The 15,337-nt window shown below is 34.9% G+C and overlaps 2 protein-coding genes across 3 annotated transcripts; one reads left to right on the top strand and one right to left on the bottom strand.

The window, feature by feature from the left end:
* LOC109848832 (spermidine synthase 1) lies at positions 2,190-7,622 on the top strand. Its single transcript, XM_020418529.1, has 9 exons — positions 2,190-2,439; positions 3,877-3,953; positions 4,050-4,172; positions 4,891-4,995; positions 5,560-5,632; positions 6,172-6,243; positions 6,358-6,553; positions 7,042-7,162; positions 7,249-7,622. The coding sequence occupies exons 1-9, from the start codon at positions 2,373-2,375 to the stop codon at positions 7,312-7,314; spliced, it is 900 nt and encodes a 299-aa protein (XP_020274118.1). The 5' UTR covers positions 2,190-2,372; the 3' UTR covers positions 7,315-7,622.
* LOC109848833 (serine/arginine-rich SC35-like splicing factor SCL30) lies at positions 8,527-14,661 on the bottom strand. Of its 2 annotated transcripts, none has more exons than XM_020418530.1 (7): positions 14,532-14,661; positions 14,015-14,179; positions 11,804-11,968; positions 11,658-11,698; positions 10,878-10,956; positions 10,579-10,800; positions 8,527-8,979 (listed from the first exon to the last, which is right to left on the bottom strand). In XM_020418530.1, the coding sequence occupies exons 2-7, from the start codon at positions 14,170-14,172 to the stop codon at positions 8,856-8,858; spliced, it is 789 nt and encodes a 262-aa protein (XP_020274119.1). In that variant the 5' UTR covers positions 14,173-14,179; positions 14,532-14,661; the 3' UTR covers positions 8,527-8,855. The 2 variants fall into 2 exon arrangements, with proteins under 2 accessions (XP_020274119.1, XP_020274120.1); XM_020418531.1 differs by lacking the exon at positions 8,527-8,979 and adding an exon at positions 9,761-9,788.

Below are 15,337 nucleotides of genomic sequence, written 5' to 3'. Positions count from 1 at the left end.
GCAAATTAGAACTAACAAAAAGCAAGTTAGAACTAACTTTAAGTGAGTTAGAACTAACAAAGAGCAAGTTGGAACCAACATAAAATTAGTTAGAACTAACAAAGAGCCCAAGAGGGCCAAGGCCCAAGGCCCAATCAAAGACTTTTAAATATATATTTGTAGGTGTAGGGGTTTGAACTCTTTACATCCTCTTCAAATTACCAAGCTTTACCATTAGACCAAGTAGCCAAAGTATTAATGTTAGTTCCACTCAAAGTTAGCTCTTACTTGGCATTAGAACTAACATGAAATAAGTTAGAACTAACTTGAAATAAGTTAGAACTAACATGAGTTAGCTCATGATAGAATTTAAAAAATGACATAAATAACTAGAGTTAGCTCATGTTTGTTCTATCGCAACTCATGTTAGTTCTAATTTTTACCAGCTCATGTTAGTTCTAATTTTTGCCAGCTCGTGTTAGTTCTAATTTATTTAATGCGTTAGTTCTAGCGTAAATGTTGGGTATAAACGTCATGTTAGTTCCAATTTATGCCATATTAGTTCTAGCTTCTCCAGTGTTAGTTCTAACAGATATCTTGTTAGTTCTAATTTATTTAAGTCGTTAGTTCTAGCGTAATTGTTGGTTCTAAACGCCATGTTAGTTCTACTTGATGATGTGTTAGTTCTAGCTTCTCCAGTGTCAGTTCTAACATGTATCATGTTAGTTCTAATTTATTTAATGTGATATTCCTAGCATAAGTGTTGGGTCTAAACGTCATGTTAGTTCTAATTTATGCTATATTAGTTCTACCTTCTCCAGTGTTAGTTCTAACTGGTATCGTGATAGCTCTAATTTATGTAATGCGTTATTTCTAGCGTACTTGTTGGTCTAAACACCATGTTAGTTCTACTTGATGATGTGTTAGTTCTAGCTTCTCTAATGTTAGTTCTATTTGGTATCATGTTAGTTCTAATTTATTTAATGTGTTAGTTCTAGCGTAAGTGTTGGGTCTAAACGCGATGTTAGTTCTAATTTATGCCGTGTTAGTTCTACCTTCTCTAGTGTTAGTTCTAACAGATATCGTGTTAGTTGTAATTTATTTAAGTCGTTAGTTCTACATAATTGTTGGGTCTAAACGCCATATTAGTTCTACTTAATGATGTGTTAGTTCTAACTTCTCTAGTGTTAGTTCTAATTGGTATCGTGTTAGTTCTAATTTATTTAAGCTGTTAGTTCTAGCGTAATTGTTAGGTCTAAACGCCATATTAGTTCTACTTGATGATGTGTTAGTTCTAGCTTCTCTAATATCAATTCTAACAGGTATCGTGTCAGTTCTAACAGGAGCTCAACTAGAACTAATATAACCACTAGAACTAACGCTTATATTAGAACCAACACTAGCTGGAAGTAGAACTAACATAAAATCAGCTAGAACTAACACGAGAACCACCAGAACTAACATGAGCTCAACTAGAACTAACATAGCCACTATAACATGGTATAAACATATTAGTTCTACTTAAAGTTAGCTCTAACATGAATTAGAACTAAGTTAGAACTAACATAAAATAAGTTAGAACTAATATGAAATAAGGTTTACCACTAGACCAAATAGCCTAAAGTATTTATATTAGTTCTACTTAACATTAGCTCTAATATTAAATAGAACTAAGTTAGAACTAACATAAAATAAGTTAGAACTAACATTAAATAACTTAGAACTAACATTAAATAACTTAGAACTAATATGAGTTATTGCTCATGATAGAGTTCAAAAAAGGGTGGAAAATTTCCCTCTATTTTTTTCCATCAGATCACATTAATGGGCGTGACTTTCCATGTATTTTGTGGACTAGACGTCTGGGGAAGATAAGTGGAGGGGTAATTTCGGGTTTTTTTTCAAAATACAATCTTTTTTTTTTATACTGCTGACGTGGAGGGGCCTTGAAATATTAATTGGTACTTTTTGGGGCTGAATCACATGAGTCAAAATACAAGGGGCAGGTCACATGAACTTTCTCATTATGGGGCCTAGACACATTTTTTCCAAATTAAAAATAAAAAAGGTACATAAAAGCAAAAAGGAAATAAAAAAATAAGAGGGTACTTTCGTAATTTACGTTCAGGTTGGGAGATACAGGCCGGGACTTTTTAATAAGCGGCTGGCCTCGCAATGATCCAGTCATGATTATCACAATCTTATAACCCAGCACGAATCTCAAAGATATGCGGCCCCCAAAGTTTATTGGCTCCCTTTTATAAACTCCTGATTCGTATATAAAACGCTCCCTATAACCAAAACCCTAAAAATCTCACCTTTTTTCAAGGAGCCTCCTTTTTTTTTCTTTTGTGGAGGTGGTGAGAGAGAGAGAGAGAGAGAGAGAGAGAGTAATGGCAGAAAATGGCGTGTCTTCGATAATCCCTGGGTGGTTCTCTGAGATGAGCCCCATGTGGCCAGGTTTCAATCTCCTCTTTTTCTTAAATTTGTAATGATTTATTCACGTTTTTATAGTTTTTTTTCTCGATATTTGGTTATATTTTGATTTTTTTCTCTGTTGCTGTAAGTAAAGAAAACATTTTTTTTAACCGGCATCTAATGATATTTGGGAAAAGCTAGTCTCAATTCTAGAAATTAATTAACTTATTTTTTATGTACAAACGCTGGGGGAAATTTTATGACCATATTCTTTTGGGCTAAAAGATTCCACAACTAAAAAAAGCTTTCTAGTGGGTCGCAAAGTTTTCCCCCCCTTTTCTTTTTGGGAATTTTGAGACAAAATCAGCTTCTGGTAAATTTTAGAAAACTGAAAATGTCAGCTATCCTAGTTTGAGTATGCTAAGGTGTACAATAAATTTAGTATTATTACTATAAAATAAGTTTATAAATCGATTGCAGAGGAGTTTATTCTCAGCTCTGCAAATTAGTGAACTTTTCTAAAATGTCACGATATTATTTAAGATTTGATTTTGAGTTTGAATATGCTGCACGTTATATCTTTCTTTTTTTTTTTTTTTTAATAAAAACTAAGTCGTTTGTTCTTGTTGTTGGCTGTGAGATTTATGAGTAATTGTTTCTTACTGAAACAGTGCAAAAATATATAAAGAACTACAAGGCCTTCATATTCTCCTGAATTGATTGGTGGATTATGCTTATATTTAAGCAGAAGCTTTCCTGATGGATGCATTGGGTTGTCATTTTCAAGTTAGAAAAAGTGAATTATAAGACATGATGTCTGATCATAGTTTCACATGACAGATTGTTGTAACTCAATTATTTTAAATATAGTACTGAGTCTTTGAGATCACCCCGGAAAAAAAAGAAGGAGAAAAAAAGAAGGGGAAAAACAGAGTTTGTTTGAAGACTCATGTGCTTGCAAGTATGCAATGGTGTCAACTATAAAGGTGTTATGTCAAGGAAAGAAGAAAACCGCCAACAGTAATTTGTTTTCACTTGTCACCCAGCCAAAACTGAGCTCCGTAAGGTCTCAGTGCGGATTATTCGTGTTTAACTTTAGGAACTTATTATTGGGTGTGCATATAAATTTTCTCTTGGTGCTTCAAGTTTCATTATCTTTGGTATAATTGATACAAATAGCATTGAAATTCAGATATGTTACTTTGGGTTGAATCTAAACCATTCTCCTAAGACTGAATGATCCGTACCTTTAGTTATTTCTTTACACATATGTTAAGCTTGCAACTCGGCACTGTTTATAATCACTGCTTGTTCACTCTAATTTGTTACGGAAACTTTTCTTTACGTCCTCCTCTGCTACTTTTCTTTACGTCCTCCTCTGCTTGTACCTTATTTTTAGATATTCGAAATTTATGTGCATTTTCTAAAAAGAATGGGATATGCAGAAGTATTGACCTTTTTTCTTTGTTTTCGTAACAGGAGAAGCTCACTCCTTGAAGGTAGAAAAGATTTTGTACCAGGAAAAATCTGACTATCAAAACGTGATGGTGTTTCAGGTAATTCTATCAATGAATCAGCATGAAGTTCCCTTTAATCCTTGCATTTCTATCTATTTATGCTGATTATAACATTTTTGTATTGTATGGTTTCAGTCATCTACGTATGGCAAGGTTCTCGTCCTAGACGGAGTCATTCAAGTGACAGAGAGGGATGAGTGTGCATACCAAGAGATGATTACACATCTTCCTCTTTGCTCCATCCCAGATCCTAAGAAGGTTTGTATTCATCAGATATTCATATTTATTTAACTTAAAAAGACACCTATAAACATAACTTTTCCTTTTTTCCAGAGAATGAAAAATAGAAGGAAAAAACCACATAATTTTGTTTTTCTAAAATAGCAAAATATGGGATCACAGTTATCTTTGGGCGTCCTGTTAGATTTGACAACTTTGTCCATGATCATTCTTAGGCGTGTGATGCATTTCTTCACATTTCTAACTCCTTGCCATTAGCCATCTGTTACTTTGAGCAGTCCAGCATTAGCTAACCTTTACTTTTTCAAGTTGAAGCCCCTATTTCTCAATTAGCAGTCGTGGATTCCAGGCTCAAACATGCAAGTATGCAACAACTCGATAATTGTTGTCAGATGCAAGTGAAATATATATTGGATGCCTGTCTGTGTACTTGATGTATCGCCCCAACCTTCCACATACTTTATGGATTGTAGCTCATGAATTAAGCATTCTAAAGAACTATTTTCTTGTAAGCATTTTTATAGTCAGTGTTTTTCTGAATCAGAACTTTGATGTCTGTCCAAGAAAACGTTCTCCTTTATCATTAATATATTAGATTTTTCTTTTTTAAGCAAATGTCTTGTATTAATTTCATAAATTTTAACCAGTTTTAAAGTTTTTTTCATACCTTGCCACACAAGGTCATGAAGAATAATTATAAAAATATGTTTTTGACTGACTTAGACTCTGTTTTCAGGTATTGGTTATTGGTGGAGGCGATGGTGGTGTGTTGCGTGAAGTGGCACGTTATTCTTCTGTGGAGCAGATTGATATATGTGAAATCGATAAGATGGTTGTAGATGTGAGTAGACTTTAGCTCTCACATTTGCATGTTGCACTTGTGCTTCTTATTTTTCCTTTAAAGTATCATTCATATTTCTTGCAATCCTTCTGTTCAACTGGTTAGATGGTCATTTCTCATGTTATTGTCAAGTGATATCTTATATAGGTATATATCTTGCAATCCTTCTGCTTAACTGGTTAGTTGGTCATTTTTTATATGGCACGTTAACATTTTAAATCTCTACCTATAGGAGATGCACCCAGTACCTGTGGGATGTTATAGCACTTTGCTTATGGAAGTTCCATACACTTACTCTTATAGATTATCCTTGTTGGATGTTAAACATATAAAATATGCAACTTACAATATTCCATTAGGTGTAGATTGTGCAACAATTTTTTTTAGGTCATAGGAAGGTGTGTTGAAGTTTTCTTAGAATGGTGAATCTATGTTTAAAAATATATGCATATGAAAATTATAAGCACAACCTGAATATGCTGATGATGTAGCTTTTATGTGACAAGTATTTTTGTTTTCAACGGATGGATTTCTTATGTTTATTTTTTCCTCTTTCACTTTCAGGTCTCTAAGCAATTCTTCCCTGCTTTGGCTGTTGGCTTTGAGGATCCTCGTGTAAACCTGCACGTTGGTGATGGTAATAAAGAAACACATCTTTTTTCTTCTTCTACTTTTCCTTTTAACTTTCCTGTTTAAATAATGGAGGATGGCAACATTGTTTTTCTGAATCCTCTATTAGTTGTATTGATTTAGATGACTGGCCTATAGAACTGCAAGAATCCATTCATGAGAAATATGAACTTTGTGAAAAGGGTTTGGCGTACCCAATTCAGTGTGGGTGTTTTCTCAACTCTTTCTTGCATGGAGTCCAAATATACCAAGCACAAGTAGGAAGTGGTTCCTTAGTTTCTTTAACTTCACCTCCATATGACTTTCCTGCAAGTGATTGCAATTAACCATGAAGAGAACCATCTCTTGGATGATTTAGTTTAATCTGCAGTTACAATTCTCTTTTCAACCCTTTAACCATTTATTTCCATATAGAGTTCACTTTCGGTAACACATTTGGAATTGCATATCTGCGATATTTCATCTGGATTCCCATCAAAGTCACTTATCAAGAACCTTTGTAATTTTAACGTCCGCCGTAGCAGGTCCTAACACGAGAATTTGCAGGTGTTGCATTTTTGAAGAATACCCCAGAAGGCACATACGATGCAATCATAGTGGATTCCTCTGACCCGATAGGTAAGAATTAATGTGCTGTTTACATAAGATATAAAGTGGTATTAATCATTAGCATCACCATGATCTTTTTGCTTTTTTCAAGAAAAAGAAGTCATTTTTTTGGTGATTAAACAGGTCCGGCCCAAGAACTTTTTGAGAAGCCCTTTTTTGAATCAGTTGCAAAGGCTTTGCGTCCAGGTGGGGTTGTATGCACTCAGGCAGAGAGCATATGGCTTCACATGCACATCATCGAAGATATCGTTTCCGTCTGTCGCCAGGTCTTCAAAGGATCTGTGAACTATGCATGGACCACTGTACCAACATATCCCAGGTACAAAAGTACTTTTAATTCCTGATTGCCTTTAATTTTGGGATCGGTAAGCCTATAAAAGTAAGTTGGAAGAAATTAAGAAGAATATAACAATAGTTAACAGAGAGTATAGCCCTTAATGGAATAAAAAGTTTTGGTATAAAAAGATTCATGTACCAGACCCAAAAATTTGGGAAAATGGCTTTGTAAACATATTTTTGTAAACAATTCAACGCAGTGAAGTTAGTGGACTACTGTACAAAATTAATATCCCAGAGACGAAGGTACTTTGCATTACTTAACGCCTCTCCAGTTTTGGGGTCAAGGTAGGCCTAGGCGATTGGTAGCAATTAGAAAGGGTATTGATAATAGTTTACGAAGGAATATACAGAATTGGATGGAAGAATGTAATGCGTGTAGCCGGCCCAAAATGTTGGGACGACACTTTGTGGTTGTTGTTTCCATAGAAACACCTGTTCTCATTGTTATTTCTGGACGAATCAATGCAGTGGAGTTATTGGCTTCATGCTTTGCTCAACTGAGGGGCCAGCAGTGGACTTTAAGCATCCTGTGTACCGCATTGACGAGAACTCTAAAACGAAAGGGCCACTCAAATTTTACAATCCAGAGGTAACTTCTGCGTCTTTTAATTACTTTTTTGACTTTATCTCAGAGCTCCCTGTTTGCTCATACCATTTTGTACTGTTCCTTTCTAGATCCATTCTGCTTCATTTTGCTTGCCTTCGTTTGCCAAGAAAGTTATTGATTCTAAGTCCAGCTGATAAACTTCTGAAGAATGAGAAGAGGGCAGTTTAGTTCTCAAGTGCGGAGGAGGCCAAAGCTGCGGATGAAATTAAAATTCAATCAATTTTCATCCATTTCCCCCTCTCATGCGTGGGAGGAGTCCAATTTGGAGCATGTAGGAAGAGTAAAAATAAACAATGCCGATGGGTTTGGCTTCTAGATATTTGGTATTATCTGTGTGCGTGGAGAGCCTGCAGTGAACTCTTGTGTCATTTAAGGACAATTAAATTAAATAACATGATTTCGAGTCGTGAAAAAAGATGGGTCTCTTCTGTTATTTTCCCCACTTTTTTTTTCTTGGAGTAAATGTGGTTGTGCTAATGTTCATACTCATCCAAAGCTCCGCCTGTTTTCGATGGCGCAGCTTGTTGAATGTTGAAGCAAAAAATACTAGGATATCCCCAAACGTCCTTGAAGATGCATGCCAGCTTCTGTTGGCAGTCGAGAAAAGAAACGTGCTTAGGCGTTACTTTAGGTATCATGTAAATTGCTTCTGAAAGGCGAGGATTTGGAAGAACAGATTCATAACTAGCTATTGCTTACTGAGAGGGTGTCTGGGGAGGCCTGATCTTTCAAGCTATGTTAGCTTTTGATGGCTTTTGTCTTTTATAATAAAATTTACTTAAATATTATTTGGGTAAAATAGTAATTTATTTGATCAAACTTAGCGTGTTTATGCAACCTTATTAGCTCGTTTTTTAATAGCTAGAGTGTACCAACTTTTAAAAATAAGAGCTTTTTAAGAATAAGTCTTATAAGCTAACTTATTTAGTATCATACCAAACAGATAGACATGAAAAAGCTAGCGTAAAAGCTAGTTTGACCAAAAAATAAACCTCACCAAACACCCTCTGAATTTGGAAGCTTGAAGAAATATTTGTATCCAAGCACATTCAAACTTATTTTTAAGGCTCATACCATAAAAAGTAATAAGGTAGATAATATGAGTTTAGCGATACAAACTGCAGTTTTTTTATTGAAGTTCAGCTCAGTTATGCTAGATAAACACATCACTCCGGAATAACTATTGCAGTTACATGAGAGCTGCAGACTAACCGACAGAGCTCAGATTTTGCTTACATCAATTATATCATATATTAAAGAAGAAGAAGAAAAAGCAGCAGCTTATAGCAAAATATTCTCTCCCAAAGAAATAGCCCGAGCGTCGGCTCAACAGATGATGCGTGAGATATCTTGGTCAAATCTTAACCTCAAAGTTCACATTTCATAGCAACAATAAGATTCCACATTGGTGCTAGAGCTATCACCCTCTCCACACCATCACCGCCAACGACGACTACATAAGTTGTAATTAAGTTTAAACATAAAATTGTTCAAAAAGTCTGCAGAGACAGAGAAGGCACCCTAGAGTCAGATACGAAACTAGAAAAGTTCTGCAAGACCTGAAAATACAGGTAGATCCAGACTTATAAAATCTACGGGTCCGAACATTGGACTCCAGAAGACATATAGCAGAATACATCGCAGAAACAAAGTAGATAAAACCCGCATCATCCTTTTATCTGCTGCGTCCTGGGGACAAGTCTGCAGACCTGGATCGTGAACCATAAGGCGAACGTGAAGCACGTCTTGGAGACCTTGAGATAGAGCGTCTCCTCCCATCGTCATCATAGAAATCTTTTCTGCAAATGTATGAAAGCGATGAAGGGCTTGAACTCATAATGACAATATGAAATACAACACAAAGTCTGAAGATATTCAGTATGAAAGTGATGATTGGCTTGAGTATTATGTATGCAATCCAAAAAGAAATCTACACAATATTAAACATTTCATATAATTAAACATTTGAAAGTTTTTAAGTGCCAGTTTTAAAAACTTCAGGATATTTAAGTGCAAAATTTAAAAACCTTACGATATTTAAGTGCAAGTTTTAAAAACTTTAAACATGCAAGTGCTTCCATAAGCAATTGAGGGTACATAATTGAAAGTTTTAAACATTTTAGCGTATATAGGTGCTTGATAGAACAAGTGAGGGTATATAAGTGCAACGTAGTTGAAACTATAGGGGATTCGTGCAATTAAGTCTATTTCAATTAGAACATAGTGTTTACAGTAGCATTCTTCTTGCTTTTCAAACCTTTTCATGACATCTTCCTTGCATATCTTACAAAATATATATTTTCCAATATAAGACACCAAATATTCATTAGATTTCAATATATCCTTTCCAATGCAAGACAACAAATATTTATTAGGTTTCAAAGATCATTCTTAATATTTTTCATTACCGAAAATGCTCTTTCAACACTTGTTACTACAGGCAAGATTAGTGTTAACTTAGGCAAAGCGTATGCCTAAGTATATAAAGTATCCTTCCTCCACTAACTTCTTAGCAAGTTTACCAATCCCATTAATTTCAGAAAAAATCATGATGAGTAGCTATATAAGAGATGTAGTTACCATGTGCGATCGCTAAGCTCCATGCAATCTATTTCACAAGAGGAAAAAAATATTTAGGATAAAACTCAAAATAGCCATAACATTATCAAAGGTTCCAATTTTATTAAACCCAAAACTTTCTTACTAATGTCTCAAAAAGATATAGGAACAACCCTAATCATAAAAAAAGAACACATCATAAGATGGGAAAATTAGTTATGTCTATCTAAAAGCGAAAACAGCAATCAGAAGGAATCGAAAGAGTTTTTGTTAAAATTAAGGTAACTTGTCCCTTTTACCCACATATTAAATAGCTATCAGCCAATTACACGACCTTGTGTCAATAAGTATGTACGCGTGTGTGACGATTTTGCTGACATACTAATGTTGTTTCCTTTTTTCTTTCCTTCCTTTGATTTTGCCCCTGCATATGGTTTTTAATAAATTCTAAATCTAGACTTGAAATAGGGAATGCTCCCCCCTTTGCAACCAAAACACTGTGAAAACATTCTATATCCGCAACTATATTAATACAAATAATAAATTTATGAATGTATACTCTCTCTCTCTCTCTCTCTCTCTATATATATATATATATATATATATATATATATATATATATATATATATATATATATTTTATGTTTATTTGGAACCAAATTCATGACATGGAAATTTCATACAGAAATAAAGTCGGAAGGATTGAAATTCATGCTGAGCTAATAGAAGTTGGTCTATAACTGGTCGATAATTGATTCTTCTATATATCTCTCAAGGGGGGAAAAAGAGAGAGCAGGTGAAAATGTAAGGGAGATGTAAGGGAGTTCACAAAAACTTACTCTGCATGACCATTGTCAGGTTGATTTTGGTTAGCATTGATATACCCTGGAGACCGTGATCTGCGATTATAGTCCTCATCACGTCCTTCTGGATAATCCCTTGGGGACCTTGCATGGTCTGAATGCCTTCTTGGAGAATAATCACCTTCTCTTCTTGGAGAATAATCATCTTGCCTTCTTGGGGAGTAACCACCTTCTCGTCTTGGTGCAGGAGAGTATGACCTGAAGAGACATCAATTATCAAATTAGTTATGCATCATTTCTATGAATTAATAACTTTGAAAGCCTTTTCAACAAACCTAGATGTATGCCGGGCTCCAGAAGTAGGTTGGCGGTAAGGAGAACGTGAACGTGACCTCGAACGAGAACGTGAGCGGCCTATAAAATTAAATGAAGCTTTATAGAAAATATTTAACACAGGCAATCCAATATATAGATTGGTCTATAGAAGCAGCTCAAATTTGCATTAAGACAAAACTTCATAGCAACTGACAGGTAAATACATGATCCCTATATACCACACTCTTAACTTGGAGAAAACGCAAGTCTGGATCTAAGAAAAGACTAAAACATGCTCATCAAGGTTAGATGGTCTTGATGTCAACAACCCAACAGATATATTGAACTGGAAAATTTTTACCCATGGAGGTGTATATAATTCAGCACGAGAGAAAACATTGACTTGCAACTGTTTGAACAAGATCCCTGAACTCAGGAATGCAAGGGTAACTGAGAAAGTACAACAAACGCAGGCAACATAAACAATTCATTTAAATCAATTTTTAATTCTATTTCTAACAGGAGAAAGAAAAAACAAAATCAAGATTTTAGTTTTCACTGCTGAATGCTTGAGGGACAAAAAAAGATGTTGCCAACACTTGCGTATTCTCATATTTAAGAATCAATGCTCAGTAAGTCAGATAATCAGTATTAGAGTACTACTTAAACATAAATATATTCATAAAGCAATTACAGTTGTGATAGTAACAAAAAGAATATTTCACCCATGACAAAAGTTAGATGACAGTTGATGCCAAATGTCAACAATCAAAAATAATATCAAGAAATCAAGCAAGTACCATGTCCAGAAGATCGCCGATCATCATAACGAGAAGGCCCACTGTGAAACAAATAATAACAATAAAGTATATACAATATTAAACATCACACCTATTAGTAATAAATACAGTAACAGCAGTAAACAAAAGGGAATATATGTTAGTACTTATGTCTTGATCTGTGACGCATGTCCTCAGGCCTTTTCCTTGTTTCAGATGCAACCACCACAGTTATCTCTCTTCCACCAAATCGCCGCCGATTCATCTGATACTGAGCTTCTGCAGCATCATAAGGGTCAATGAACTCCACAAATGCAAATCCCCTGGGCTCACTGCAATATAAGTTTGAAGCATAATTAGTGAGGATGGTCAAAGCCAGTGCAAAACCAAACATGGGAAAGGTAAAAACAACACAGCTACTTGCTAAGTTTACCATCAACAGTGTCATCATTTAATGACTTCCTAAAAATCTTCATGATGGATAGGCATTTACTTACTATCGTTTCCATCAAAAAAGACAATCAACTACCGCATAAGGCATCTAGCAGTCCACACTCTAATGCCTTGACCTCTCTTCTACACAATATGTACGGAAACTTCGTAAAGTCACATATCTTCAAATTCTTGAAATGAAGTAACTACTTGTATCACTTGATATTAACTATGCTTCCACTTCTCATGCAAATTTAATTGGTCTTCATTCTAACTTGATCTTCAACAACCTCATGTTGATGTGGATTCCAAATGCTTCTTGATAGGGAATGCTTCATTTGAATATGACTCTAGACCCTCAACCGAAGGAATAAGTTAGGCAATTGTAAAGAGTGAGCATCATAAAGTGCAAAGCTTCTAATTACTTTAATGCAGTGCACCCTTGAGAAGCAAACCAAATCGCAACTTACTGCAGAAGCACAAAAGAAGAATATAATAACCATAAAAAGTATGTTTCAAAGCATTTTTTCTACCTTGGTGATATTGATATAAAATTCCAAGAAAGAAGAAAATGCAGAATAAAAATCACCAGGTTGATTATATTTCATAAGGCTCCAACTCTTAAATAAGAAGGCATCCATTTATAAATGTGAACAACAGGATGGTTCCTCAGTAGATACCATAATTGCATCTTCTTTGTACCCCTCCTGGTCCTGGGGAATTTGAAGAGAAATTATGGTTTGAGGCATCCACCTCACAACTACACTGGCATCAGATTTTATGAGACCCCACTGTAGCTCATAGTTTCATTGGCAGATATATGACATGAATTAATAAGCAAACCAGATAGGTATCAAGTTGAAATAAAGTCACAAGAAGCTTGGAAATTTCATTTGCAGCAGTTTCTCCAAATTTAGCTTACATCCTAAAGCCAACCATGAGAATATGATAGTGAAGCAAAGGCAAGACTACAATATGCTAACGGAGCAAGTGCAAAACCTTAGTCAAAATTCTTGAAATCACCAAAATAACATTAAAAACTCTACATGAGCATAATTTACTAATTTGGTTCTTTTTTTTTTGTCATAATGTTGTGCACCAGCTTCTCTTGCACTCTGCAAGATACTCTAAACTTTGAGACTGTTGATCAGAATTCCATGTATTTGGAAGCCAACGTTCACATAAACTTATATCTACAAATGAATCTCTTACATATTACACTACCATGCATCCCTCAGAACTTGCCCTTCGTTGATTGCAGTACTGAAAATAATTCACAAAGAAAACACCATCACTTTTGCAGTTGTGTTTATAATTATACCACACAATGGGGAACATTCCAGATGAACTGATCGCTCCTTTTCCATCCACTAATAGAGGAAAAATAACCAAATACTGATAGCTTGCTCTTCACAAAAATTATCATATGACACGCGTACCTTATGCCTACGCCTCTTGCAAATCCTACTTTAATGGTGTAATATAAACCTTTTCCTTATATCTCAAAGAAAGCATTCTCAGATAAAACATAAAACCATTCAGGTGTAGCAGTAGGTTAAGACCACCTCCAGCCTTCTTCAGGACTTAGGTAAACGCTAACCATGACAAGGGTTTTCTTATTCGTAATCTCAAGAATTCAACTGAACTACGTCGAATCAGAAATCATAAGAGAGATGAACTATACATTAAAAAGGAACATTCACATCCTTAATCATCAAGGCCTAAACATCAACCACTAAGAACTCACCCAGAATAATAATCCTTCGGTAAATAAACATCCATCATCAAGGCCTAAACATCAACCACTAAGAACTCACCCAGAATAATAATCCTTCGGTAAATAAACATCAAATTGTCTAAATATGCAAGGACAAATATACAACCACTATCAACCTTTCATATAACAAAGCAAAACCAACTACAAACATCAAAGGAAGAATCTTTACCTGCAATTCAGGGGAATGTTTCTAACCAAAAGACTCTGACCAGATTCCCTGCGCCCGCCGCCGCCGCCACCGCCGTACTTCCTCCTCGGTGGACTTCTTCCTCTACCACCATAACCTCTTCGCGGGGGGCTATAATACGCCGGACTGTGCCTCCTCATTATCGAACTGTAACAAGAGATGCTTTAAATGTTCGTATTTTTGGGGCAAACTGGCTTTCAAGAAATCAAGCAGCTTCAATAAGCGAAAGGGAAATTTTTGTTTTTGACTTTTAGGTTTTTTTTATTTATTTAACAAGTTAGGAAACTCAAAACAACTTTATAAAACCCTAATAAAATAAGAAAGATTTTCAATTGATAAAAGTCAAGAAGGAAAGCCCTAATCTTCGAATATCTCACAAAAGATTAAGCCCTCAAGCGCTCTCATAGAAGGTTCCCGCAAAAGGGAAAGTTAGGGTTTTACAAATCGAGAGAGAGAAAAATAGGGTTTTTGAATTCGATTTCAAAGATCGACGACTAACCTGGAGAAAGAATGCAACGAGTGCAGAATTTGGGGTTTCGATCTCGGGAACCCAAACCCTAGCGAATTCACCAGCTAGAATGAGAGAAGTCGAATAATTGGGAACACGAGAGTCAAATAGGGATCCATTTTTGGTTGGGCTGAGGTTAATGGGCTTCTATAAGTAGGCTGTGATTTGATTCTTTATTGGAGCCCATTATATATGGGCCTTAAGTAATAGTTCCTAAACGTAGCGATTTTAAGGTCACACTTGTATAACTTTTCTTTTTCTCAATCAAGAACTCCGTTTGGCTACTATTAAAAAAAAGTAGAACTATTATGATTTGTTTTGAATCTAACACTTATTATACCACTCACAAATTATGTTGATTCTTAATTTGCACTAAAAAATTATAATAATTTACTTGAAAAATTAACGATTACTAATAAAAAAGAATAAAATATGTTTTTAACTGTACCTCTCAAACTATGTTTACGACTTTCATATGGTCATTTTGTGAGCATATAATAAAATATTTAACAGATTAATAACATAATTATGTTTTTTTTTCTTACTTCTTGGTGAGCTTTTATCAGTTTATGTCCTTTTCCCCCAAACCGAAAAACATATTTTAACTACTTTCTTGCTAGAATTTTTTATCATCACCCTTTTATGAATTAAAAAAAATTATTTTCTAGAATGCAAAGATACAAGAAATGCAAAAAATAAAATAATAAACAAAAATCATGTCATTACTTTGTTAAATATTTGAGCGTAGGCTCACAAGATGATCACATTAAGGATACACACATAGTTTAAAGAGGAAA

Source organism: Asparagus officinalis, chromosome 7, assembly GCF_001876935.1.
Source record: "Asparagus officinalis chromosome 7, Aspof.V1, whole genome shotgun sequence".
Lineage (NCBI taxonomy): Eukaryota > Viridiplantae > Streptophyta > Magnoliopsida > Asparagales > Asparagaceae > Asparagus > Asparagus officinalis.
Note: the sequence above shows the minus strand (reverse complement) of the source record. Positions and strands in the feature narration are given on the sequence as shown.